The sequence below is a fragment of the Nymphaea colorata genome, chromosome 4, assembly GCF_008831285.2.
Source record: "Nymphaea colorata isolate Beijing-Zhang1983 chromosome 4, ASM883128v2, whole genome shotgun sequence".
NCBI lineage: Eukaryota > Viridiplantae > Streptophyta > Magnoliopsida > Nymphaeales > Nymphaeaceae > Nymphaea > Nymphaea colorata.
In genome coordinates this window covers 12045220-12067007 of record NC_045141.1, presented here as the reverse complement: position 1 = coordinate 12067007, position 21788 = coordinate 12045220, and the positions used below count along the sequence as shown (strand labels likewise).

Below are 21788 nucleotides of genomic sequence, written 5' to 3'. Positions count from 1 at the left end.
GTGTTGGCACATTCTCAGCAAAATGAATCTGTGTTATTCACCATTGTTTTTGTATTATTTCAGTGAGCTACTTTCTTTTTCTTGTTTTTGGGGGCATTTATGTTACTTTATTAAAAGAAAAAAAGACCTTCTACCAATATTTAGTTGGAAGTGCTTGTTCTGGTCAAGTGGAAAATAGGTGTGCATTTTGCAGATGAATTTCTCATTGGATCCAAGCAAGGACTGAATCTGAATATAACCTATAGAGTGAGGATGCATATGAGAATTTTTTTTTCCCAGTAGGTAGTTTTCTGAAAATGATAGGGCAATACCACATTTTGGGAACTTTTAAGTTGTCCTCATTTTCCAAACCACGACCACTCTTTTGTTTGAGAGAACAGTGGAAAAGGAAAAACTACGATTCTGTTTCAACAACCCTATGGACATTCTCCTTTGATATGCAAAGAAGGTCATTTTCAAGGGAGACCACCAATGTAATGTGTACATGCACACACAATGCCCACACGAACATAGATACACACATATTCATATAGTGACAGGGATTCTTGCACTAACAGCTAACGGCTGTATGTGATTTTTCTAATGAATCATGAGATGATTGTTAAGACATGACGTTCTGGGTTTGGCTCTCAATATATGTTACTTCAGTAAAATATGTTCTATGCCTGGGGTATTATTGCATTTGTTTCTCATGTGTAGCTTTACCCTAATATAATTTCAACAAAATGTAGCTCTGTGCTCCATGTTAGAGCTATGAAGAACACATCTTACTCATTCTTTCCTCATCTTTCTGATGTATCCTGTGGTGAAATATATAGTTTTAAATTCTGATATGATAAACGAGTCAGGTTTGTGAAGCTGCATTCTTTTCCAAAAGTTATGTCCAAGCAGATTCATCTCTGCCAAGACTAGAAGGTTTTCTCATCTATTTCAAATTGCTCTGGTCATATTTCTCTAGAGTTTTTCTTATTTGTTCACTTGCACATCCTTGCTTCATGTTTAGATTCCTCTAAATTATTTTATGTTTATCCTGAACTTGTTTTCCTTTGCTCTCCACATCTTCAGCAACTCTTGCAATAGTGCTCATAACATCCACAGTCCTATATCTGACTTCTGTACCCAACCTTGCAACAGCCTTCTACTTTCTATTGTTCCAGGATATAAGATTTTTATTCACAAATATACAATAACCCAAAATTGATGTCCTTCATTTGGATCTCCTGCCTAGTCTGCGTCAATGTAAGTGATGATATCATGTGGGCTTCTATGCTAATTTCTCTTACAATGAAGACCATCCCCAACTGTCCCTCTCAAGTATATGAGAATTTTTTTTTCACTGCTTTCATATGTAAGATATGATTCTTACATACGGACAATTAGAACAATTTTTATGATGAAACTTTAGACTTACACCTGACAATGGAATCAAATTGTCAAACAAATCTTTCAATAAGGGACAACTACAAGGACCAAGATGCGCATGCCAAAAATTTTGGCTTATTATACTTCGACATTTTGAAAACATTCATCGGAAATGGAGGAGACTATAATTTATGGTGATGATTTCGTGACAGGAACATGAAATGAAGCTGAACAAATACAGGCTGAAGACTCTTCCTTGAATATGTACAATTGTACATATCCTCCAGGAGCTTCCCTCATGCAAATGTCTCCCCTGTTCAAAGGTCCTTAACACATATAGGAGTAAATTCAATGAGAGAATGTATATTATAATAAGATTAGATTCAAAGATGATACTCCTTTAAGATTAAGAGTAAGAAGCACATTATACAATGTCATAAAGGAATTAGACAACAGAATAGTGGCATTTCCAGTGTAAAAAGTAGAATGGTGTATACCATATCTTGTGACAATAGTACCTTTCTTAGAATACAGGGAGACAAAGCTTACGTGCATCTCTTGTAACAGGAGTTGCTACCTCAGAATCTATGTACCAAACATATTGGTCATTTTGCTTTATGCTCATTTGTGAAAGTGCTGAGAAATTATTGAACATGATTGTTGATTTTGCCTGATTAACTTTCTTTTTTGACCTTTGGTGTGGTAACCTTTCCTTTATTTGAAGGCTTGAACTAACAGTCAGCTTTAATGTGCCTTCCTTGATTACACAAAAAGCAAGTGGAATAGTTCCATGATTTTTCAGATTAGCATTGGGCAGCATATTGGGACTAGGTAAGAAGCCCTGCCACTTGTCCAAATCTACCCTGTTCTCCATGGCCATGAAAGAAATTTCATGTATGTGCATGAGCACAATTTGTTTCAATGACTAGTACTGTCACACCCCGACCTTTTGACACACAACCATTTTTTTTTCTAAACATCAAACATCGAGGTGTGACTACACAACAGTTCAAAAGAAATGAGCCAAACAATTCAAAACAATGGGGCGAACTTTCATTTATAGAACAATGTCATTTCATACAAAATCACATCCCTATACATGACAAAAATGCCCCAAAATCCTAACATTGATGCCTAACAAAATAAGACATCAATACAAACGAAGCAAGACGCGCCGACACTATACAAACAAAACCCAAAACCTCCCCAGTAGGACGTGAGTGAAGCCATCTGCTCAACCTGCTGCCCGGGGTCCGCCAAAACCTGAAAAAGAAAACAACTGAAGGCTCAGCCTTCGTAGTATGACAACAAGCCAGGAAAATGCCAAACCTTCTCAAGTAAGGCTCAAATAAGAGAACAAATATCAACCCATCTATCATCATGTCGTGTCAGAATACGACACGTAAAGGCCACTTGATGGCCACACTAACACAATGTCAATCACATACGAAGCATGCTTAAACATAACACTTGCATTCAGATCATTCACATACACATCAGTCACATGCATTCTATCATATACATCACATTTTCATTAACTTCAGTGTATTAACAGTTCCTGTGGGTGCAAATACAGGCACGTGCACACCGCGGGCGGCCTACAGCCGAGAGACAACCCCCGTGGTGGCCCAGAACAGTATAGATCCATCCATCCGCTGCAGCGGTAGAGCACTCATCCATGGATGTGTGAGTTCCAAGGAGAGACACTCAGCCTTCCCTAGGACACCCAGGTTGGGAAGGCGGGAGCCTACGCTCCAAGCACATCACACAACAGAACCCTGGGGCCTTGCACCGCCTGCTCTTCGAACAGGCGAGACCAGTGGCAAAAGCGGGACAACTCCCAAACACATAGCCACATCCCACTGGCCTCTCATCTCTTATTCATTCATTCTTATCATTATAGTTACACATTCACAAGATGACTGGCTAGCACATGAGGTTAGTACACTTTACGAGTGCACCCATACCTCCAATTACCTCCACATGAGGTCTATACATACAGTAACAGTCATTGCTAGCCGTCATACTATACGGGTACAACTACCCTCCAAATCATCCATTTGCATCATTGCCCATGGCAATGTATATGCAACAACATACACATTCATAACGATCATCTCATCAATCACATCTTTTGAAGACTTAGCCAAACCACAGAGAGTAGTCTCGATCTGCGGTTGGCTCGTAGCTGTCCTATGCAGTTATCATTCTATGATGCTTTCTAATGCACAATTTGGGTCGAGGAGACACTCGACTCGATACCCCGCCTCATCTGTCCTAAACAGTTATCAATTCTAGCATGCACATGTAAATGCGTCATTTTCAAAACAAACTAATAATAGCCTTTCAAAACAGTTCATGTTATATATCAAAGCATACATATACTCATTCACGAAACAATCAATCAATTCACATCTCAATCCTAGGATCCCGTGATCCTAGGAGCACAAAGTCACACATTTGCCCAGACATGGATTTGCCTGGAATGTCGCCATACCTGTGGCGCGCTCACCAAATTCTTCAAAACTCCTCGAGCTTTGAACTCAAGGTTGACGGGACGTGCCCGGTGTACCTGCAAACATAAACCAAAGGTAAGATTCCTACTAGATACCTAAACAATTCAAACAAATACAAACAGAATCATTGAGGCACGTGTCATCGCCTCAAGAGGGGGTCGATGGGTAGTGTCGACCAACAAGCTCTCCATTAGGCCTCCTCCTTACAACTTGACGTTGGCACAAAATATCAAAACCCACAACCATCAATCAATTCATCACTAACACCTTCCTCAATAACGTTCTTTAATTAAGACATCAACCCCAAAGTCACATCCAAATACGTATATTTCCCCAATTAACTTCATGACACACCCGTTCACAAAAGCATGTGTTACATGCACCCTAAGACTGTTCTAAATCTTCCCCACAACCTCACAATCTCTACCATGCTTCCCTAATGCTTCGAAAATTAATCCATCATGCTTAAATAATCATCAAATGTATGAGTCTTCGCTTTCCAACATAGTCCTAAGCTTTTCCCCAAAAACAAAATCACTAACATGTGTTCCAAATAATCAATTCTAAGCTCTAGCATGCTCAAACAATAATTATACATGCTTTTAAAGATAACATTCAATAATTTGAGCTTGATTAGGTCTAGCTCACCCCAAATCAAAAGTCCAAACTGCTGCAACGCCTTCGACAGCCACCTCAAGCGTCCAATCGATCCCCAACCAACAAAAATCGTGCCCAGCCTCCACCACCAACACCCCTAGTCGCTGCAATGAGGAAAATGAACACTTCCCCCAAGCTGAAAATCGATCAACAGCGATAAAATTAGTGAAAACGAGTGTTCAGTTGGGGAAAAAGGGAAAATCGGATAGAAAATAGGGAGAGAGTGCTCACGAAGGGACCGTGTGGGCTGGGAGAGGCGCTGACAGAAAAGGGGAGACAGAGAGAGGAGGGGTTCAGACCAAAAAGGGGAAAACGGCGGTGGGGGTGAGAGAAGAGAGAGAGCAGGTGGGGGAGTGAGAGTGAGTGAGGAGAGGGATCGTGTGAAGAAGAGGGCACGAGAGAAAAGAGGGAGACGGCCAGAGAGAGTCATTCGGTTGAGAGGGGAGACGACAGACAGTGGGAGAGGGAGGAGGGAAAAGAAAACGGGAAGAAGAAGAGGAGAGAAGAGAGGAAGAGGCAGGGGACGACAGGGTTCACCTCAAGCGCCGCCGTCGTCACCGTCGCCGCCTTCTTCTTCCCTGAGTTCCGGTCGTGGGTAAGGAAGAGACGATACGAGGAAAACGGGGGAGAAGAGAAAGCAAGGGAGGAGAGACGGTGTCGGGCTCCTCGCGCGTGGGGCTAGGGTCCGGGTCTGGACCCTGACCCGACCCGCTCTGCCCAAAACGCCGAGCGTTACAAGTACATGCTATGCATTTGAGAGTTCATTGTCATCAGTCAAAAGCTGCTTTAGACTTATCTCATACTGGAAAAGCTTAGAATGTAAATCCAGGGCAGGTGATATTGGCACACAAGATAAAAGAGCACTAAGGATGTGGTTGTGGTCTTATCAAATTTATTTTTTACTTTGAATACCCATTTTGAACCTACAATATTTTTCCTTTTGGTTTTGGGAAAACTTCACATGTTTGGTGCTCATGCTGCCTCTATCTGCTTTCAAGACTCCATGGCTTGACGAATAGTGATGAATTCTTCTTGTTTTTGCTTTATCATAATGGGCCCATCATTGAGTAGGATGCTGAATTCTTTTTGACTTTCTCACTGAAGGGTGACTAGCTAATTTCATCAGTAATAGGACCATCAGTAATAGGAGGTGGATCCATTTTTGTTCTGACATGAACGTCTACTGAGAATGTGTCAAGGACTCCTAAGGGTAGTTTATCTCTTTCTTTTGATTGAGATGGGTTACCGTTATCACAAAAACCAGTTGGGAGTGAATTTTCTGTAAAATCTCCTTGACAACTTGCATGAACAAACCTGCCTTTAAGGCTGTGTCCCACATTGGGGCCTTCAAAGAAAACAATCTCTCTCATCCTTTTGTCATCTTTCTGAATAGATATTTTTTTAATATTATTTAGCAAAAAAAAGTTCTGATACTAACGTATCTAACTAGTAGCTTTCATTTTTTTTGGTCTCTTTCTAATGCATGGAGTGGCGTACACTAGATAAAACTTTGCAGCATATGTCAGGTTCTCGACCTATGCATCTGTAGAAATTTCATTTCAGCTTCCTGACTTGCTACTTGTTAAAACAACTATCACATATTGTTATTGTATTGGTGCGGTTTCTTGTACAACCTGACTGAAAGCCGCTTTCGCCCTTTTTGCTCCGAAGTAATTTTTTTCTGTTATTCCTGTCATGTTTTTGTTGTTTCACTGTCTTCTATTGGAAGCTTCATATACGGTGGTGCTCTGGGTGCGAAGTGATAATCAAAATTTAACGTCACCTGGTATTAGTAGGATTAAAGAAATTGGTTCTTTTAACTTTATTTTGGATGTTAGAGATCTAGGTAAATAGGAAATGATGCATCAGATTTTTGTCTGAGCTACTGATATGGATAATTTTGTGCTTGCATGGGTGGTGACAAAAACTACATGGAGACATATTCCTACATGCCTATAGAATTCTAGAAATAAGGCCGACTTTTTTTAGGATGTAGATGCCTCTAAAAGTATCTAATCTTCTTTATTTTCTAGTTGTCTTTTAGGCTTCTCATCATGCCAGTAATAGCAATTCTAGTGTTTGTTTTTTTTTTTTTTAACTCTTCTATGTTAATAAGTTTGCCTACCAGTTCAAATAAATGATTTGTCTTTATTGTTTCAGATTTTCCAAACCTTCGATTTGTTCGTGTTAATACACTGAAAATGGATGTAGATGCAGCTGTTAGTGAGCTTGAGAAAGAATATAAGGTAGTAATGTCACATTTTCATCTCCAAGTGCCATACTGTAGCATCTATCATGAACTGCATGCATGGTCTTATTTAATTGAGTTGATGCTGTTGGACATCAGAATTTGAAGTGTATTAAACATATTACAAACTAGATGTTTTGAAGCTAAAGGACTAATATTTTAGCTTCTATACTTTCAAGTCAAACTGTGAAAGATATCAAGTTCTTTCTTGTGCTCCGATACTCTAGGACCTGAAGGTGCATAAGTCAGACTTTTTATAATGTAGTGCTTGAGGTGTTTAACTGATAGGTGGATCAAAAGTAAAACTCCACTTCATTGCATAGCTCATAGTGTTCATCGTCATTATTGTATTGTACAGGGGCTACATGAAAGACCTCTAGGCTAGGCACAGACAAGAGCCCTCACATGTAGGTAGGGGAAAATTTATATAAAAGGACAACTACTTTGAGAAGTTTAAAAATCCAATTGAAAGGCAAACAACTGTAAGTGAATATGACATGTTTTCTACTAAACTTAGAGATTTTAGATGATGGGAAGTTCAAGCAGATAATTACCATAGATCCCATTGCAGGGTGGGCAAGTAATTGTAGTAGTACTTATTGTCCACAAAAGCTTGCTTCTTGGTTGCTAGGACAAATGTTTGATATCATCTTCATGGTGTGAGAGAAGTTGGTGTACCTTTTCTTGTACTTGCTCCATCAAAAGGAACAAATGACATGTGCAGCAGGAGAAGACTTAGGGCGTGTTTGGATACACACCCAAAAAGGTGTTTTGGAGGCAAAAATGCTGCTTTGCATTTAAAATGTGTTTTTTTTTTGGCTTGTTTGGATGGCTTCAAAGCAGAGTTTTCAGAAAAATGGGTTTCTGAAAACACTGTTTTCATAAGAGAGTGAAAAAAGCTACTGGCCTCAGGTTGTTAATCTAAAACCAGTTTTTGCCTGCTCACCCAAAACGTGAAAAAGATATTCTTCAAAACTCATTAAAAGAATCGTTTTACAAAACCAAGTTTTTTGAAAAATCATTTCAATATGTCATCCAAACACTACCTTAATATATGAACATTCTCTTCTGAGATTGCTGTCAAGAAAGCTACCTGAACATAAATTTGGGCCATCAAGTATTGGGATGCTCTTGGAGATGAGTTGGTGGTTGATAGAGCAACATGTAAGACTTAATGTATGCAGTGTTATCCGCATCACACAATACGGTTCCGTACCGGTCAAAGAAACCTATATGATACACCACTGACACACTTTTCTTAAGTGAAAAGTATATTGATAGTCTATCGACCGTATCTTACCCGTATCTAACGATACAAAGCTAGGGCGTTTTGAAAGAGCCTCATGCCTTTTTGTTTCATTTTTCACTTTACAACTCATTGCTTTCCCTAATTCCAAACACTTCTAGAGCTTTGGGAGGGGCAGTTATTGCGTTTTTTTGAGAAAAGTAGCTGATTGGAGTGATAGATTGTTGATTTGAGAGAGAACACAGCCGGTTTGGAGAAAGATTTGTGTGTGGGAGATTGATACATATTATTGATGATAATCATGGATTCATGATATTAATCGCAAATATATTTTCAATTCTCATTTGGCAGAGAAAAATTATATGTTGTGATGTGATATAAAACACTTTATAACTTCTTAATATGTTGTTAACATGTTATGGATTATGAATGATGTATCATAAATGTTCATTATGTGTGATCAGCTTTCTATATAGAACCCATTTGTCATGATTTTTTCTCTATTTTCTTGATATTTTATTTGTTATGAATTATTTTAAAATTACATTATGATATGTTATGAACAGCATATACCAATACACGATATGATACACCTTTTAGAACATTGAACGTATATAACTTCCATTCTTAGATTGGTCTCATAGCCAAATATGTGTTTTTGTATTTCTTTTTTTTTTGAGTATTTTTCTTTTTTATTTATTTTTTATTTGACTATTTTCAAACGGCAAAATAGCCCAAATTTCTCTCTTTCTCTCATTACATTATCTCCATTACTAATCTTTTGTGTACCCTTAGTGTTCCTAACCATCCACTCAGTTTTGGTGGATCCTCGGTATGGTAATAAATACAAGAGTAAAAATTCCATACAGTTGATCTTTTGCGCCCGCTTCAAGTCCTGATGGCTAATTGATACTTGGGATAAACAGCTTCCGCTGCTTATGTTTAGCTCCACTTTGAGTTTTTTTATCTTCTTTTTATTTTATTTAAATTTAGATTTTTATTGGTTGATAGTTGATACTTTCTGTGCTGTATGCACATTTTGTCTTTCTTCTTAAGTGTCTCGAGTGTTTGATCTTGATTTTTGTTGAGATCTTTTGTAGAACTCTATGCCTTTTTGAAGTTTGTCTCTAATTTACATCTGCACAAAAAGGATGTCATGCTTGGTCAACTGATAAATGATACTCAAACTAAGCATAATTTGACTCATGCAGCACTGACTTTTTATTTTATTCAAACAGATGAACCTTTTGGCCAGTAGGTTTATCTCTGTTTTATCAATTACATGCAATATTGCTTAACTTGCTTGAATAACTTGCATGACTGAACGATCATGTGAATGCTATTTCATGGGGCCACTTTTTACATTGTTTTTTGCTAATTTGGTTACATTTTTCTATTTTATGTGCAAAGAGTTTCCTGATGTTGAAGTTTTTTCTTGGTTTCTGCTTAGGTGATTAAGGATGTCTTGGTTCCAGATCTATTGGCCCTTCCATCAGGAGTAGATCTGCACAATCATCCATTGGTGACTAGTGGAAGCATCTTCTTGCAAGTAAATTGAATACACTTTTTTTTAGTTGTTTGTTTTCCCTTCTTACTCTCTCAGATTTCGGGTTTTTGTCATGTTACACTCCGGACCTTTTTATACAAGTTTTTGGCTAAATAATTTGCTTCAAATGCTTCTATCTGACTCTGAGGCATTGTATGGTCAAACTTTGTCATGTCATGGAAAATCGACAGTATGACACCCAGACTTTGCTGAAGTGATTAGCTAGTGTCAGCACTGAAGTTGCCAGTTATAGCTGTTAAGATATATATATATATATATATATAAAAAAAGAGAGAGAGAGAGAATGTGGTAAAAACAAAAATCAGATCCTTTGATTTTGATTTAAAATCTATTTTAAATAAAATATAAACATCTTAATATGTTTATAAGGACTATTTTGATATAAAACTTGCTTTGATTCAAGTTGTTTTAATGAAAAATGTTGAATTTTCTATTATCATGTCATGGGGCATTTTTTCTTATTATAAAAACACCATTAAAGTCTAACAAATGATCAACTTAGTATATGTTTTGGATCAAGCCATTTTAAGATTATATCAATAAGAGGTTAGATTGCAAAAAAAAAACCATTTTAAAAATCAAAATCAAAGGGTCCCGTTTTTATCCCTAACCTAGGTATTTGGTTTTTACCACTTTCTATATATATATATATATATATATATATATATATATATATAGAGAGAGAGAGAGAGAGAGAGAGAGAGAGAGAGAGACTGAATGGTGACTTTGGAGTCACTGTTCAAAATCATACATCAAATCAGAACCATCCAACTAGATGGTCGTGATTTTTAAACCTTCTTTTTGTTCTTTGTTGCTTCTCTCCGACCACCACCGACCACCAGTTGGTACTCCACCGGCTTCCCCCATCCCATCGCTGGTCCAGTGGAGCCCCGGCGGGCCCACCGGCGTGCCCTCCATCATCGTGGCTGGAGGGGACAGTAGAGCCCCAATGGCTCCTTCCCTCCACCCACATTGGGTGGAGGCACCCATCGTGGGTAGAGGGAAGTGGGGAGCTGCTGGCAGTGAGACGGAGAAAGAGAGGGGATATTATAAATAAAGGATCGGAGGGAATAAATGTGGACCATCTGATCTAATTGGATGGTTCAGATTCGATGTCTCATAGTGTCCACTTAAATGTGGAGTCACCATTTATATATGTATATGATTATTTCTTTTTCTTATCTTTCCTTTGTATATTTATTCATTTGTAAATATTTTTTCTTTTTGCACGGCTTGTAGCTATTGGAAATCCAATGGCTAGTCTTCTCTCCAACAGTTACCTCTCTCCTCTCTTCTTTCTTCCTTATGTTATCTATTTCTCCTATCAGTTAGTATCTTATTCCCTATTTGTTTGGTGCTTCTTTTGAAGCTGATTGTGAGTAAAAATACATGATCTCTTGCACTGAGTTCTTGACATTATTGTCAAGATGTTATATTTTTGATATTTTTGCCAAGATTAAAACTAGCTTCGTCCAATTCCATCTGTGCAGCAAATATTTGATGAAATTGACCAATGAACGAGAAGAGAATGTGTGAACTTCTTTCCCTCATTAATGATTTGCTCAGGTGATTAATATCTGCCTACTAGAGACGTCACACCCCAATACTTTGACCCTCAAATAACTTTTTTTTTTTGTTAAAACATAAAACATTGAGGTGCGACGACACAACGATTCAAAAGGAAATAAGCTATGCAAGTCAATGACAATGGGGCAAACTTTCCATTATATAATAAATTCTGTTCATACAAAATCACTTCACATTTCTTAATAACACATATGACAAAAATGCTCCAAAACCATAACATTGATGCCTAACAAAACAAGACATCAAAGAGACTTACACATGACGCGACGACACTACAATAGACCCAAAACCTCCCCAGTAGGATGTGAGTTGAGCCATCTGATCAACTTGCTGCCTCGGGTCCGTCAAAATCTGAAAAAGGAAAACAACAGAAGGTTTAGCCTTCGCAATATGGCAACAAACCAGATAAATCCCTAACCCGATAAGGGCTCGAATCTGGGATATAATAAATACAATAACAAAACACTATCATGTTGAGATAGGAGCATGCAATCACATGACTTGTCTTGGAAGCCCCTCACATATACCACGACATGTAGAGACCACTCATTGGCCACAATTACACACTCAGTAACCACATTCACTTCATGCATATTCATTTTTTTCACATACACTTCATTCACATTCTTTACATTTACATTAGCTTTAGTGAATTGACAGTTCTTGTGGGTGCAAGCTTTCATTCACATTCTTTACATTTACATTAGCTTTAGTGAATTGACAGTTCCTGTGAGTGCAAACACAAGCACGTGCACACCACAGACGACCTACAGTAGGGAGAACCCCCGTGGTGACCCGAAACGATACGGATCTGTTCACGCTGCAACGGTAGAACACTCCCGATGGATGTGTGAATTCCAAGGAGAGTTGCTCAGCCTTTCCTAGGACACTCAGGTTGGGAAGGCGGGAGCCCAATGCTCTAAGCACATCACACAACGATATCTTAGGGCCTTGCACCTCTTGTGCTTTGAGCAGGCGAGATCAGTGGCGAAGGCGAGACATCTCCCAAACACATTGCCACAACCCACTGGCTTCACGTCTCTTAATCTTTCTTACTTATCATTATGATAGCACATTCACAAAATGACCGGCTAGCACATGAGGTTGGTGTACTTCACAAGTGCACTCATGCCTCCAAATGCCTCCACACGAGGACAACACATATAGTCAACATTCTTACTAGCCGTCATAACTTTACGGGTGCATCTACCCTTCAAATTCATTCATTTGCGTCATGCCCACGGCAATGCATACGAAACATATTACAACATTCACAACAATCAAACACATCAATCACATCTTTTAAAACTTAGCCGAACCACAGAGAGTAGTCTCGATCCGTGATTGACTCATAGCTGTCTTATGCAATTATCATTTTATGATGCTTTCTAATGCACAATCAGGGTTGATGAGATACTCGACTCGATACCTCACCTCATCTGTCCTAAGCAGTTATCGTTGCTAGCATGCACATGCAGTTGCGTAGTAATTTTTTTTTTTAAAACAAAATCAATTTCATAACAATTCAATCACATGCATACATTCATTCAATCATAACACAAACATAGGATCCAACGATCCTGAAGGGTACCATTCTAAAGTCGGCCCTAGGCAGGGATTGGCCTGGAATGCTGCCATACCTGTCGCGCGTCGCCAAAATTACTCAAAATGCCTCGAGTTCAAATCTTGTTGCTCAAGGTCTACTCGACGTGCCCGATATACCTGCAAACATAGTCAAGTGATAAGTTCTCTACTCGCTTGGTTTTACTATTTATACAAGTATGAAATAGAATCATTGAGACGTAGGTCATCGCCTTAAATGGGTGCCGAAGGGTGTATCGGCCTATAAAGCCCTCCAATAGATCTCTTCCCAACTCTTTGTGGTTGTGACCACAACTTAAGCTCTGAGCTTTCGATTGAATCAATCACTGATATGTTTCTCATTTGCTTTCTTAGTTGAGGCGTCTTTCCAATAATTACACTCAACTTACGTACTCTTTCCAAACTAACAACGCAATACGCACATCGACAATATCATGCGCTACATGTTTGCAACAGCGGTTCTAAACCTTTTCAACCGCATCAAATCTCTACTATGCTTCTTAATCGCTTCGAATATTAACCCATCATGCTAGAAAGATAATTATAGACATGGATGATCGTCCCTCCAAAATAGTCCTAGACTTTCCCCAAAATAGCAACGTCGCTAACATGCATTCTAAATCATCCAATCTTGAGTTTAGCATACTCAAATAATAATTATACATGCACTAGCAGAAAATATTGGACAATTTAGGCTCGATTAAACCTCGCTTACCCCACTCTTAGAGCCCAAACTGCTGTAATGCTCTCGACAGCGACCTCAAATGCTCGGTTGATCTCCAAACGGCTAAAATCACAAATGCCGTCGCCACCAATGCCTTCAGTTCCCTGGTATGACGGGAAAGATGCTTCCCCAAGCTGCAAACCGACCAAACAACAATGAATAGGGTGAGGTTTAGTGAAAGATAGATAAAAAGAGGGGTTTCCTGTTAGAAGAAGGCATTCGGCTATGAGAATGAGGTTCGGTTGAGGGACACTCATGCACGGTTAGGGAGAGCCAACAATCGAGCATGGGGAAAAAGAGACAGGCGAGAGGGAGAGTGTTGAGAGAGTGAGTGCTCAGTTGGGGGAGAATGCAGAGGAATAACGAGAGTGATAGTGAGAATGAGAAGAGGTTGCGAGTGAAAGAAGCTGGCGGTAGAGGGAAAGTGCGGGCAGAGAGGAACGAGAGGGTGACGCAGAAGGGACAGAGTGCGAGAGAGGGGAAATGAGCATTGAGGATGTGAGGAAAAACGACCGAGGGAATGAGAGTTTGCGGGAGAGAGAGGGAATGACCAGTGAACGCTCGGGACAGAGGGGGAAACGATAGAGAACAACGAAATGGGGAAGAAGAAGAAAGAAGAGAGAGAGAGAGAGAGAGACCAACGGGCTTACCTACACGACACCGCTTCTGCCGTTCACCTTCGTCGCCACCCTTCACCTCCGCCTCTGTTTTTCAGTGCATTCTACTTCACACCCGCGAGATGAGAGAGCGACGAAGAAGTAGACGAAGAGGAAGACAAGGATGAAGAAGCCGCGTCGGGTTTCCTCTTTGCACGTGGAGATCGGGTCCAGGTCTGGACTCGATCCAGTTCGACCTGCCCAAAACGAAAAACGTTACATCCTACCCTCCTTAAATAAAAATCCGTCTTTGAAATTTAGATAAAAAATTTCGTCTTTGAAATTTAGATCATACTTCAATGCAAGAATAGGTGTGGATACTTCTTTCGCATATCGGCCTCGAGTTTCCATCTGCTCTCCTTCAACCTATGGTGTTGCTATTTCACTCTTACTAGAGGAATTCTCTTAGTGCGAAGTACTTGCTCTCTTTGATCCACAATTCTAATAGGCTTTTCTTGCATTGTCAAATCATCTTGCACTTGAATACCTTACCTTGAAAGTCAATCACATGTGTAGGATTCGGTATATATTTTCGAAGCATGGAAACATGGAAAATGTCATGAACATGACTCAAATTAGGTGGTAGTATCCATCTGTATGCCACATCTCCGACCTTTTCTAATATCTCAAAGGGTCCAATGAACCTCGAGCTCAAATTTCCTTTAATGCCAATCGAAAAACACCTTTAGTAGGTGAAATTCTTAAGAACACATGATCACCAACATCAAAAGCCAACTTTCTGCGTGGAACATCGGCATAACTCTTCTGTCTACTCTGAGCTGTCAATAACCTTTTCCTTATCAATTGTACTTGATCGGTGTAATGCTGCAATATCAAGGAGTTTTCGATTTTGCCATCACCCAATTCGTTCCAACAACCTGGCGATCTACATGGCCTTTCATACAGGACCTCAAAAGGTGCCATCCCGATACTAGAGTGGTAACTGTTATTATAAGCGAACTCTGCCAATTTCACATATTTATCTCATTCTCCTTCCAGTTTAAGACACATGCACACAACATGTCCTCTAAGGTTTGGATGGTCCTCTCAGGTTGTCCATCAGTTTGGGGGTGGAACGCTGTGCTCATCTTAAGCTTCGTATCCAATGCCTTTCGCAATTGCTCCCAAAACCTAGAGGTAAAACATGGATCTTGATCCGCGATAATAGACTTTGGCACTCAATGCAATCTCACAATCTTGCCAAAATATAACTCTGCAAGACTTTCCAATGACTGACTGATTCTGATTGGTAGAAAATGAGCAGACTTCGTAAGTCGATCAACAATCACCCATATGGCATCATGTTGTCTCCTGGTGTGAAGTAAACGCCATTTCCACACTGGAATATCTATTATCTACAACAAACCTCCTGACCTTTGATGCTCTCCTTTGACCTGCTGGCAAGCTAAGCATTTTGCCACATATTCTGCAATTTCATGCTTCATTCCAAGCCACCAATAATTTCGTTTCATATCTTGAAATATCTTTGTACTGCCAGGGTGTATCGAAAATTTGGATTTGTGAGCTTCATCAAGCAACTGACGCTTCACCCCATCATCTCTAGGGACCCACAATCTTTATCGAAACCATAGTGAACCATCTTCATCATGATACAAAAAAGAATTTGTCTTCTTACTTTCTTTCATATTTTTAGCAAAATCAGGATCTTCCTTTTGCTTCAAGATAAGTTCCTCCAATACAGGATATCATATCAAGGTAGTCATTGTTGCTCTGTTCCCGTCACAGACTGCCTTGATATATAACTTATGCTTGCGCAAAATACCCAAGACACTCCTTAAGTGATCTCTGTGCTCTGCCTCACTATCTGAGTGCACCAATATATCATCTACAAAAACAATAACAAACCGATCCAAGTAATCTTGGAAGACCCAATTCATAAGGTCCATAAACCTTGCGGGAGCATTGGTCAATCCAAAAGGCATGACCCTGAATTCAAAGTGCCCATATCTAGTTCGAAAGGCAGTCTTAAAAACATTTTCCTCTCGTATCAAGAGTTGATGATGACCTGTCCTCAAATAAATTTTGGAGAATACCTTCGCATTCTTGAGCTGATCAAACAAGTCTTCAACTTTAGGAAGCAAATACTTATTCTTGATCGTGACTTGATTCAACATACGATAATCTACACACAAGCGCATAGTTCTATCATTCTTCTTAACAAACAACATGGGTGTTCCCCAAGGTGACACACTGGGTCGAATGAAGCCCTTATCTAAGAGATTCTACAATTGCTTCTTCAGTTCTTCTAACTCTGCCGGTGCGATATGGTATGATGTCTTAGAAATAGGAGCTGTCCCTGGTAATAACTCTATCTTGAATTCCACTTTTCGTGTTGGAGGCAAACTCGATAGCTCTTTAGGAAACACATCAGAGTACTCACTCACGATAGCAACATCCTCTAACTTCATAAATGATTTAATCAATACTCTTGGTTAGCCAAACCACACTCTATGGGTACTCATACTTGTTAAGTCCATTCAATCAAATCATTGTCCAACGGCAATGCAGACAAAAATTTCATAATGATCACAACAATTAAATCATAACAATTGCTTCATATGAAAACTTAGCTGAACCACAAAGAGTAATCTCAATCTGTGATTGGCTTGTAGCTGTCCTAAGCAAATATAATGCTATGATGCTCACTAATGCATGATCGAGGTCGATGAGGTACTCGACGCGATACCTTGCCTAAGCTGTCTTAAGCAGTTATAACTTTTAGCATGCATATACTATCACGTAATATTTGAAAAACAATCAATCAATCTCACACATACATTCATATGTCAAGAAGCACGTTGTATCATACATTATTCAAACAAAACACATTCGTTGGATCCAACGATCCTGAAAACCCACAAGTGGGAAATACACATTCCATCCATGTTTGGCCTCAGACAGACATTTGCTTGGAATGCCGTCATACTTGTTGCATGCCTCCACCAAAAACCAAAATCACCTCGAGCTTTGGATTCTGTCGCTCAAGGTATGCTCGATGTGCCTGGTCTACTTGCAAAAACTCAAAGCAATAAGTTTTCTATCCATCTCGCTGTAAAATTTATTTAAGTAAGAAATGAAATCATCGAGTCGTAGGTTGTCGACTCGAGTAGCGATAGGTTAAATCAGCCTGCAGAACCTTCTTCAAGTTTTTCCATGGAGTGCCTTTACTCACTTTCCACACGTTTGCACGAGCTTTCCCCCAATCTTAATTGAGCATAATATTCCTCAATCCTTCGATTGCAAATACACTTTCAGATTATTATAGACCTCAATTCACATCTTTCACTTGTTAGCCCCCAACGACTTTGGGGTCGCACGATTGGGAACTTTAAGCATGAATCTTCCCAAATGCAACGCTACACGCATCATTGATTAATTAGACACCTAATCTAGGCAGCTAATGTCCCTCTAGGGCAGTCACAAATCTTCCCTAATGCAATGAGATCTCGACTATGCTCCCTAAATGCTTCAAATATAAATTCATGATGCCAACAAGATAATTATCAATACTTTTAGGGCAAAATCCAGCAAAAATAAGCTTGTTTAGCCATACTCATGCCTCTTATAGAGTTCTAAGTTCTAACTGCTGTAGGCATCCCTGGCAGCCACCCCAAACGCACAGCCAGCCACCAACTGCTGACGACAGTCCGTTGTCACTGCCTCCAACACCCTCTATCTCTGGAAAAAGGGGAAAAAATGTCTTCCTCAATCTGCAATCCAACCCAAATGACACCAATAGGGAATGAAAGTGAGACACGGAAAAAGATGGAACACAAGGGTAATAGCAGGTGGTCGGTTGAGCATTGAGGGTCTGTGAGAGAGTGAGTGAGCAGTGAGGATGCATGCAGGTGAGAAGGCACATACGAGGGGATCGTGAGGGAGACAACAAGGGAGAGTGACAACGCGCCTGATAGAGGGAGTGTGTGCATGAGGGAGAGTAGAGAGACTTCAAGAGTGAGGGGCGTGCATAGAGAAATAGAGTTCATGGGAGGGAGATTGGGAGCGAGGGAGTGAAAGGGAGATAGGGCAAAGAAATGACATTGAAAGGGTTGGCTGATCAGAGAGAGCAGTGAGGGCGGATGAGAGAAAACTGACGGGAGAGAGCAGAGGATGAGGGAGAACACGGGACAGAGAGGGGGAGAGCATTTGGGGGAGAGAGAGAGAGAACACCTCTCTGCAGCGCCTTCCCTGCCTCTTCCACTAAGCTTCTCCTTCCCCTTCCCAGGCTTTGTCGATTCCTCCTTCACTGTTCTTCTTCTTCCGCCTCCTCAAGTTCTTCTTCTTCTTCTTCGTTACACCTGAAAGCAACAAGAAGGCGGGAGAGCTCATGCCGTCGGGCCATTCTTCACGCGGGTCCAGGTCTAGATCGTAATCCAGCTGCCCGACCACAGGAGAGCATCAGACATTACAATAATAATAACATCAATAATAATAATAATAATTCTTATAAATGTAATTATAATAATCCTATTACATAATAATCTCACTACCCCATTAATTTAACCTCCACATAACCAGCCATCCTTCTTTATCTGAGACAGTAACAGTAATAATGATATATGCCAATTTGCCATGGTTACGTTATCATGCAACTTATGATTATTTGGAATGGTATGAAAGTTCAGTTTCTTATTTACTTTCATTTACTTCTGTGGTTTTTGAATTCATAGGGTAAGGCTAGTTGTATGCCTGCAGTTGCTCTTGGTCCTCAGCCTGGATGGGAGGTTAGTATATGACCAAATTAAGTGATATGCAACTATTGTTTTTCGAATATACCATTTTATCTGTTTGAACTTTTGTTGCATTTCATGTATAATTTTTTCGTTTTATCCTACCAAGTGCATAATGCACTATATTTTCTGTAGATCCATTTGTATGACTTTTTCTTTTGGCCTACTCAGTATTGCCCTAAGCTCCTTTCAACCACCTTCGTGTGGTGCTTGGAAGCATGTTGACTGAAAGTGGCTGGGTTGCATTATGTTTGTGAGAAATACTTGAAGAAGATAGTGGGTTTTATCTTATGTTTCTTTTGAATTCTGTGTTGCACCCCTTTTTTCTGTTTTTTTAAAACCTCCTTCAAGCCCCGAATTTAGTCTTTGCTATGATGGACTGCTTGTTGCATAGTCACAAATAACGTTTTGGAGTTTTAGACGGCGAAGTTTACTCGGGCATAATACGGCGAGCCTGAAAAATGGGAAAAATGGTAAATTTCAAAAAATTTAAAAAATCCCAGAAATTAGGGAAAATATAATAAATGAGAATCAGTGAATCAGATCATTATAAGAATCAGAAATAAGCAGACATATTAAGCATTTAACTATTAAATATTAAATATTAACAAACTGATTGATAAACTGAAAATAAAAAACCAAAGATACACACGTCTGTATATATATGCACAAAATATTAACTCCTTATGCAGAATCGAACTAAAAAATCAGGAACAGAAATATAGTAAAAAATAAAAAATAAACAGAACCTATTAAGTTAGTAAGTACTAAAAATACTAACTATTAACAAATCAATTGATAAACAAAAGAAAAACCAAAGCAAAACATGTCTACATAAAAAAATCAAAGGAACCAAAGTCGCCCAGGGAACTGCTGTGTCGCTGCCAGAGGTGGAATGCTGTGTTGCCGCCGGAAGTTGACTGCCGTGTCGCTCTCTGGAAGTGGATTGCTGTGCTTCTTGCCGGAAGTCGCTCAGGGTGGTTCCGCTGGTGACAGAAGAGGAATATAGGATTGTTGTGTCGCCACTCGATGTTGAAGGTGTTGCAAGTGAGTTTGCAGGTCTGAAAACTCGCTGGAAGTCAGAAATCTGGTCGGTTTTGAGTTTGCCAATTTCAAAACCCATAAACCCTAAAACTTTTGTCGACTTGTTTTATCCTTTTGTCGACTAAGTGTTTTAAATTTACGTTTTGTTGGGTTTTTCCAAATTTACCATTTAAAATTTTTTGAAAATTACAATTCATGCCACTGCCCCAAAAAAGTCGCACTTTAAAAAAATGCGAAAAAATGCATTTTATTGTTTTTTTCTCGTGTTTTTTTGTATTTTTTGTTTTTTTGAAAAAACACGTTTTTTTACAGCGTTTCATTGTCACACATTTTTTTCGCGTTTTTTTTTTGAAAATTAACACGTTTTTTGTGACACTAGTTTGTTGTGGCACTGTTAGTTTGAGGGGTGTGTGTATATATATATATATATATATATATATATATATATATATATATATATATCATGTATATAAAGTATAAACACACATATGTGCATGCACACACTTTTTCATCTTGTAATTTTATTATCTTCCATTTGAGCTCGTCACTCTGTTGTCATGCTGCCCAAAGCTAACGAATGGCAACTAGGCAATGGTTAGTCCGATTGTATATAAGGGGTGTAAATTTTAAACCTTTTTTTAATGTAGGTTTCTCTTGAGTATTGCACCTTTTTTGGTTCTTCTGGGCCTCGTTTTAATCCTTGAAGAATGATGACTTTTGGGCATTGTTTGCTAAAAAATATTGCACATCAGGTTTCTGTTATGTGAGCCTCTTCTTTCAGCAACCTTTTTGCAAGTGGAATCACTTCATTCCAGTGAGCATGATCAAGATGTAGTAGTTTATCCAGCATGTTAGGAAAATCTAGTATATCTATTAGGACTCTAAGCTTATACAGTGAGCTCTTATCCTGTGGAGCCTGCTTCCTCATTTTCTGATTAAGAAGCTTCTAATTCACTTCGATCAGTGAAACATGTTTTGATATTTTCCCAAAAAACAAAAATTTTTATTTTCTAAGGTATTTCATTCACAACATTTTTTTTTCCAAATGTCATTTGTCATTGTGGTTTTAATGATTTATATATGTGTGTTTTGTAGGTATGTACTAAGTGTAAGATATGAGGCAAGCAAACATATGCATTCATTGTTCATATTCATAATATATATATTTCCAATAAAAAAATACCAACATAGACAAAAAAGAATGCAAAATATTAGTACGCTGTGTCAAGCAATCTCCCACGCCCACATCTTTGTCCAGCGTGTAGGCATGGTGGTGCTGCCTTTCAGGTGTTTCTATGTCACACATCCACACACACACACACACACACATGCTTTGAGGATGCTTTAAATTAAATATTTTATGAGATTTTTGACTTTGTTTGTTTTTAGATATTTAGTGACATCTATTGACATATGTTGTATTTGGGTCACCTATCCGGGTTTGGATCTGAACCCGATCCAGTGTGTTACTGTTATGGCCCTACTTAACCTATGTAAACCCTAATTTCGGTGAGTGAATGAAAATCAAAAGAGAGAGAGTGCCTGGCTGCTAGTGGGCACCATTTCTCCTCACCTGTGGTTTTTTCCCTCTTGTTGAGGGGTTTTCCACGTTACATCTGTGTTATTCTTTGTTCTCTCGCTTTCACTGTTTCTACATGGCATTAGAGCTGACTGGTTCTGAAATTACTGTTCAGTTTGGACAGAAAATCCGTGGACATTGTTTGAATGGGGGATTTTCCGTTGCCTCCTTTCTGCCGTTGCCGTGAAGTTCTGGCATCTATCCCTGCATCGCCTCTCGCTCTCCACTCTCGCCCGATGCTGTCGCTCG

At 39.2% G+C, this 21788-nt stretch overlaps 1 protein-coding gene across 2 annotated transcripts in view; it reads left to right on the top strand.

The window, feature by feature from the left end:
* LOC116252872 (25S rRNA (cytosine-C(5))-methyltransferase NSUN5) overlaps nt 1–21788 on the top strand; it is a 50275-nt gene that overhangs the window by 2660 nt on the left and 25827 nt on the right. The window contains exons 5-7 of one of the 2 annotated variants that reach the window (XM_031627478.2): nt 6696–6781; nt 9480–9578; nt 18857–18910. In XM_031627478.2, the coding sequence (XP_031483338.1) occupies nt 6696–6781; nt 9480–9578; nt 18857–18910 (239 nt within the window). The remainder of the gene's footprint in view (nt 1–6695; nt 6782–9479; nt 9579–18856; nt 18911–21788) is intronic. The other variant, XM_031627479.2, reaches the window with a different exon arrangement.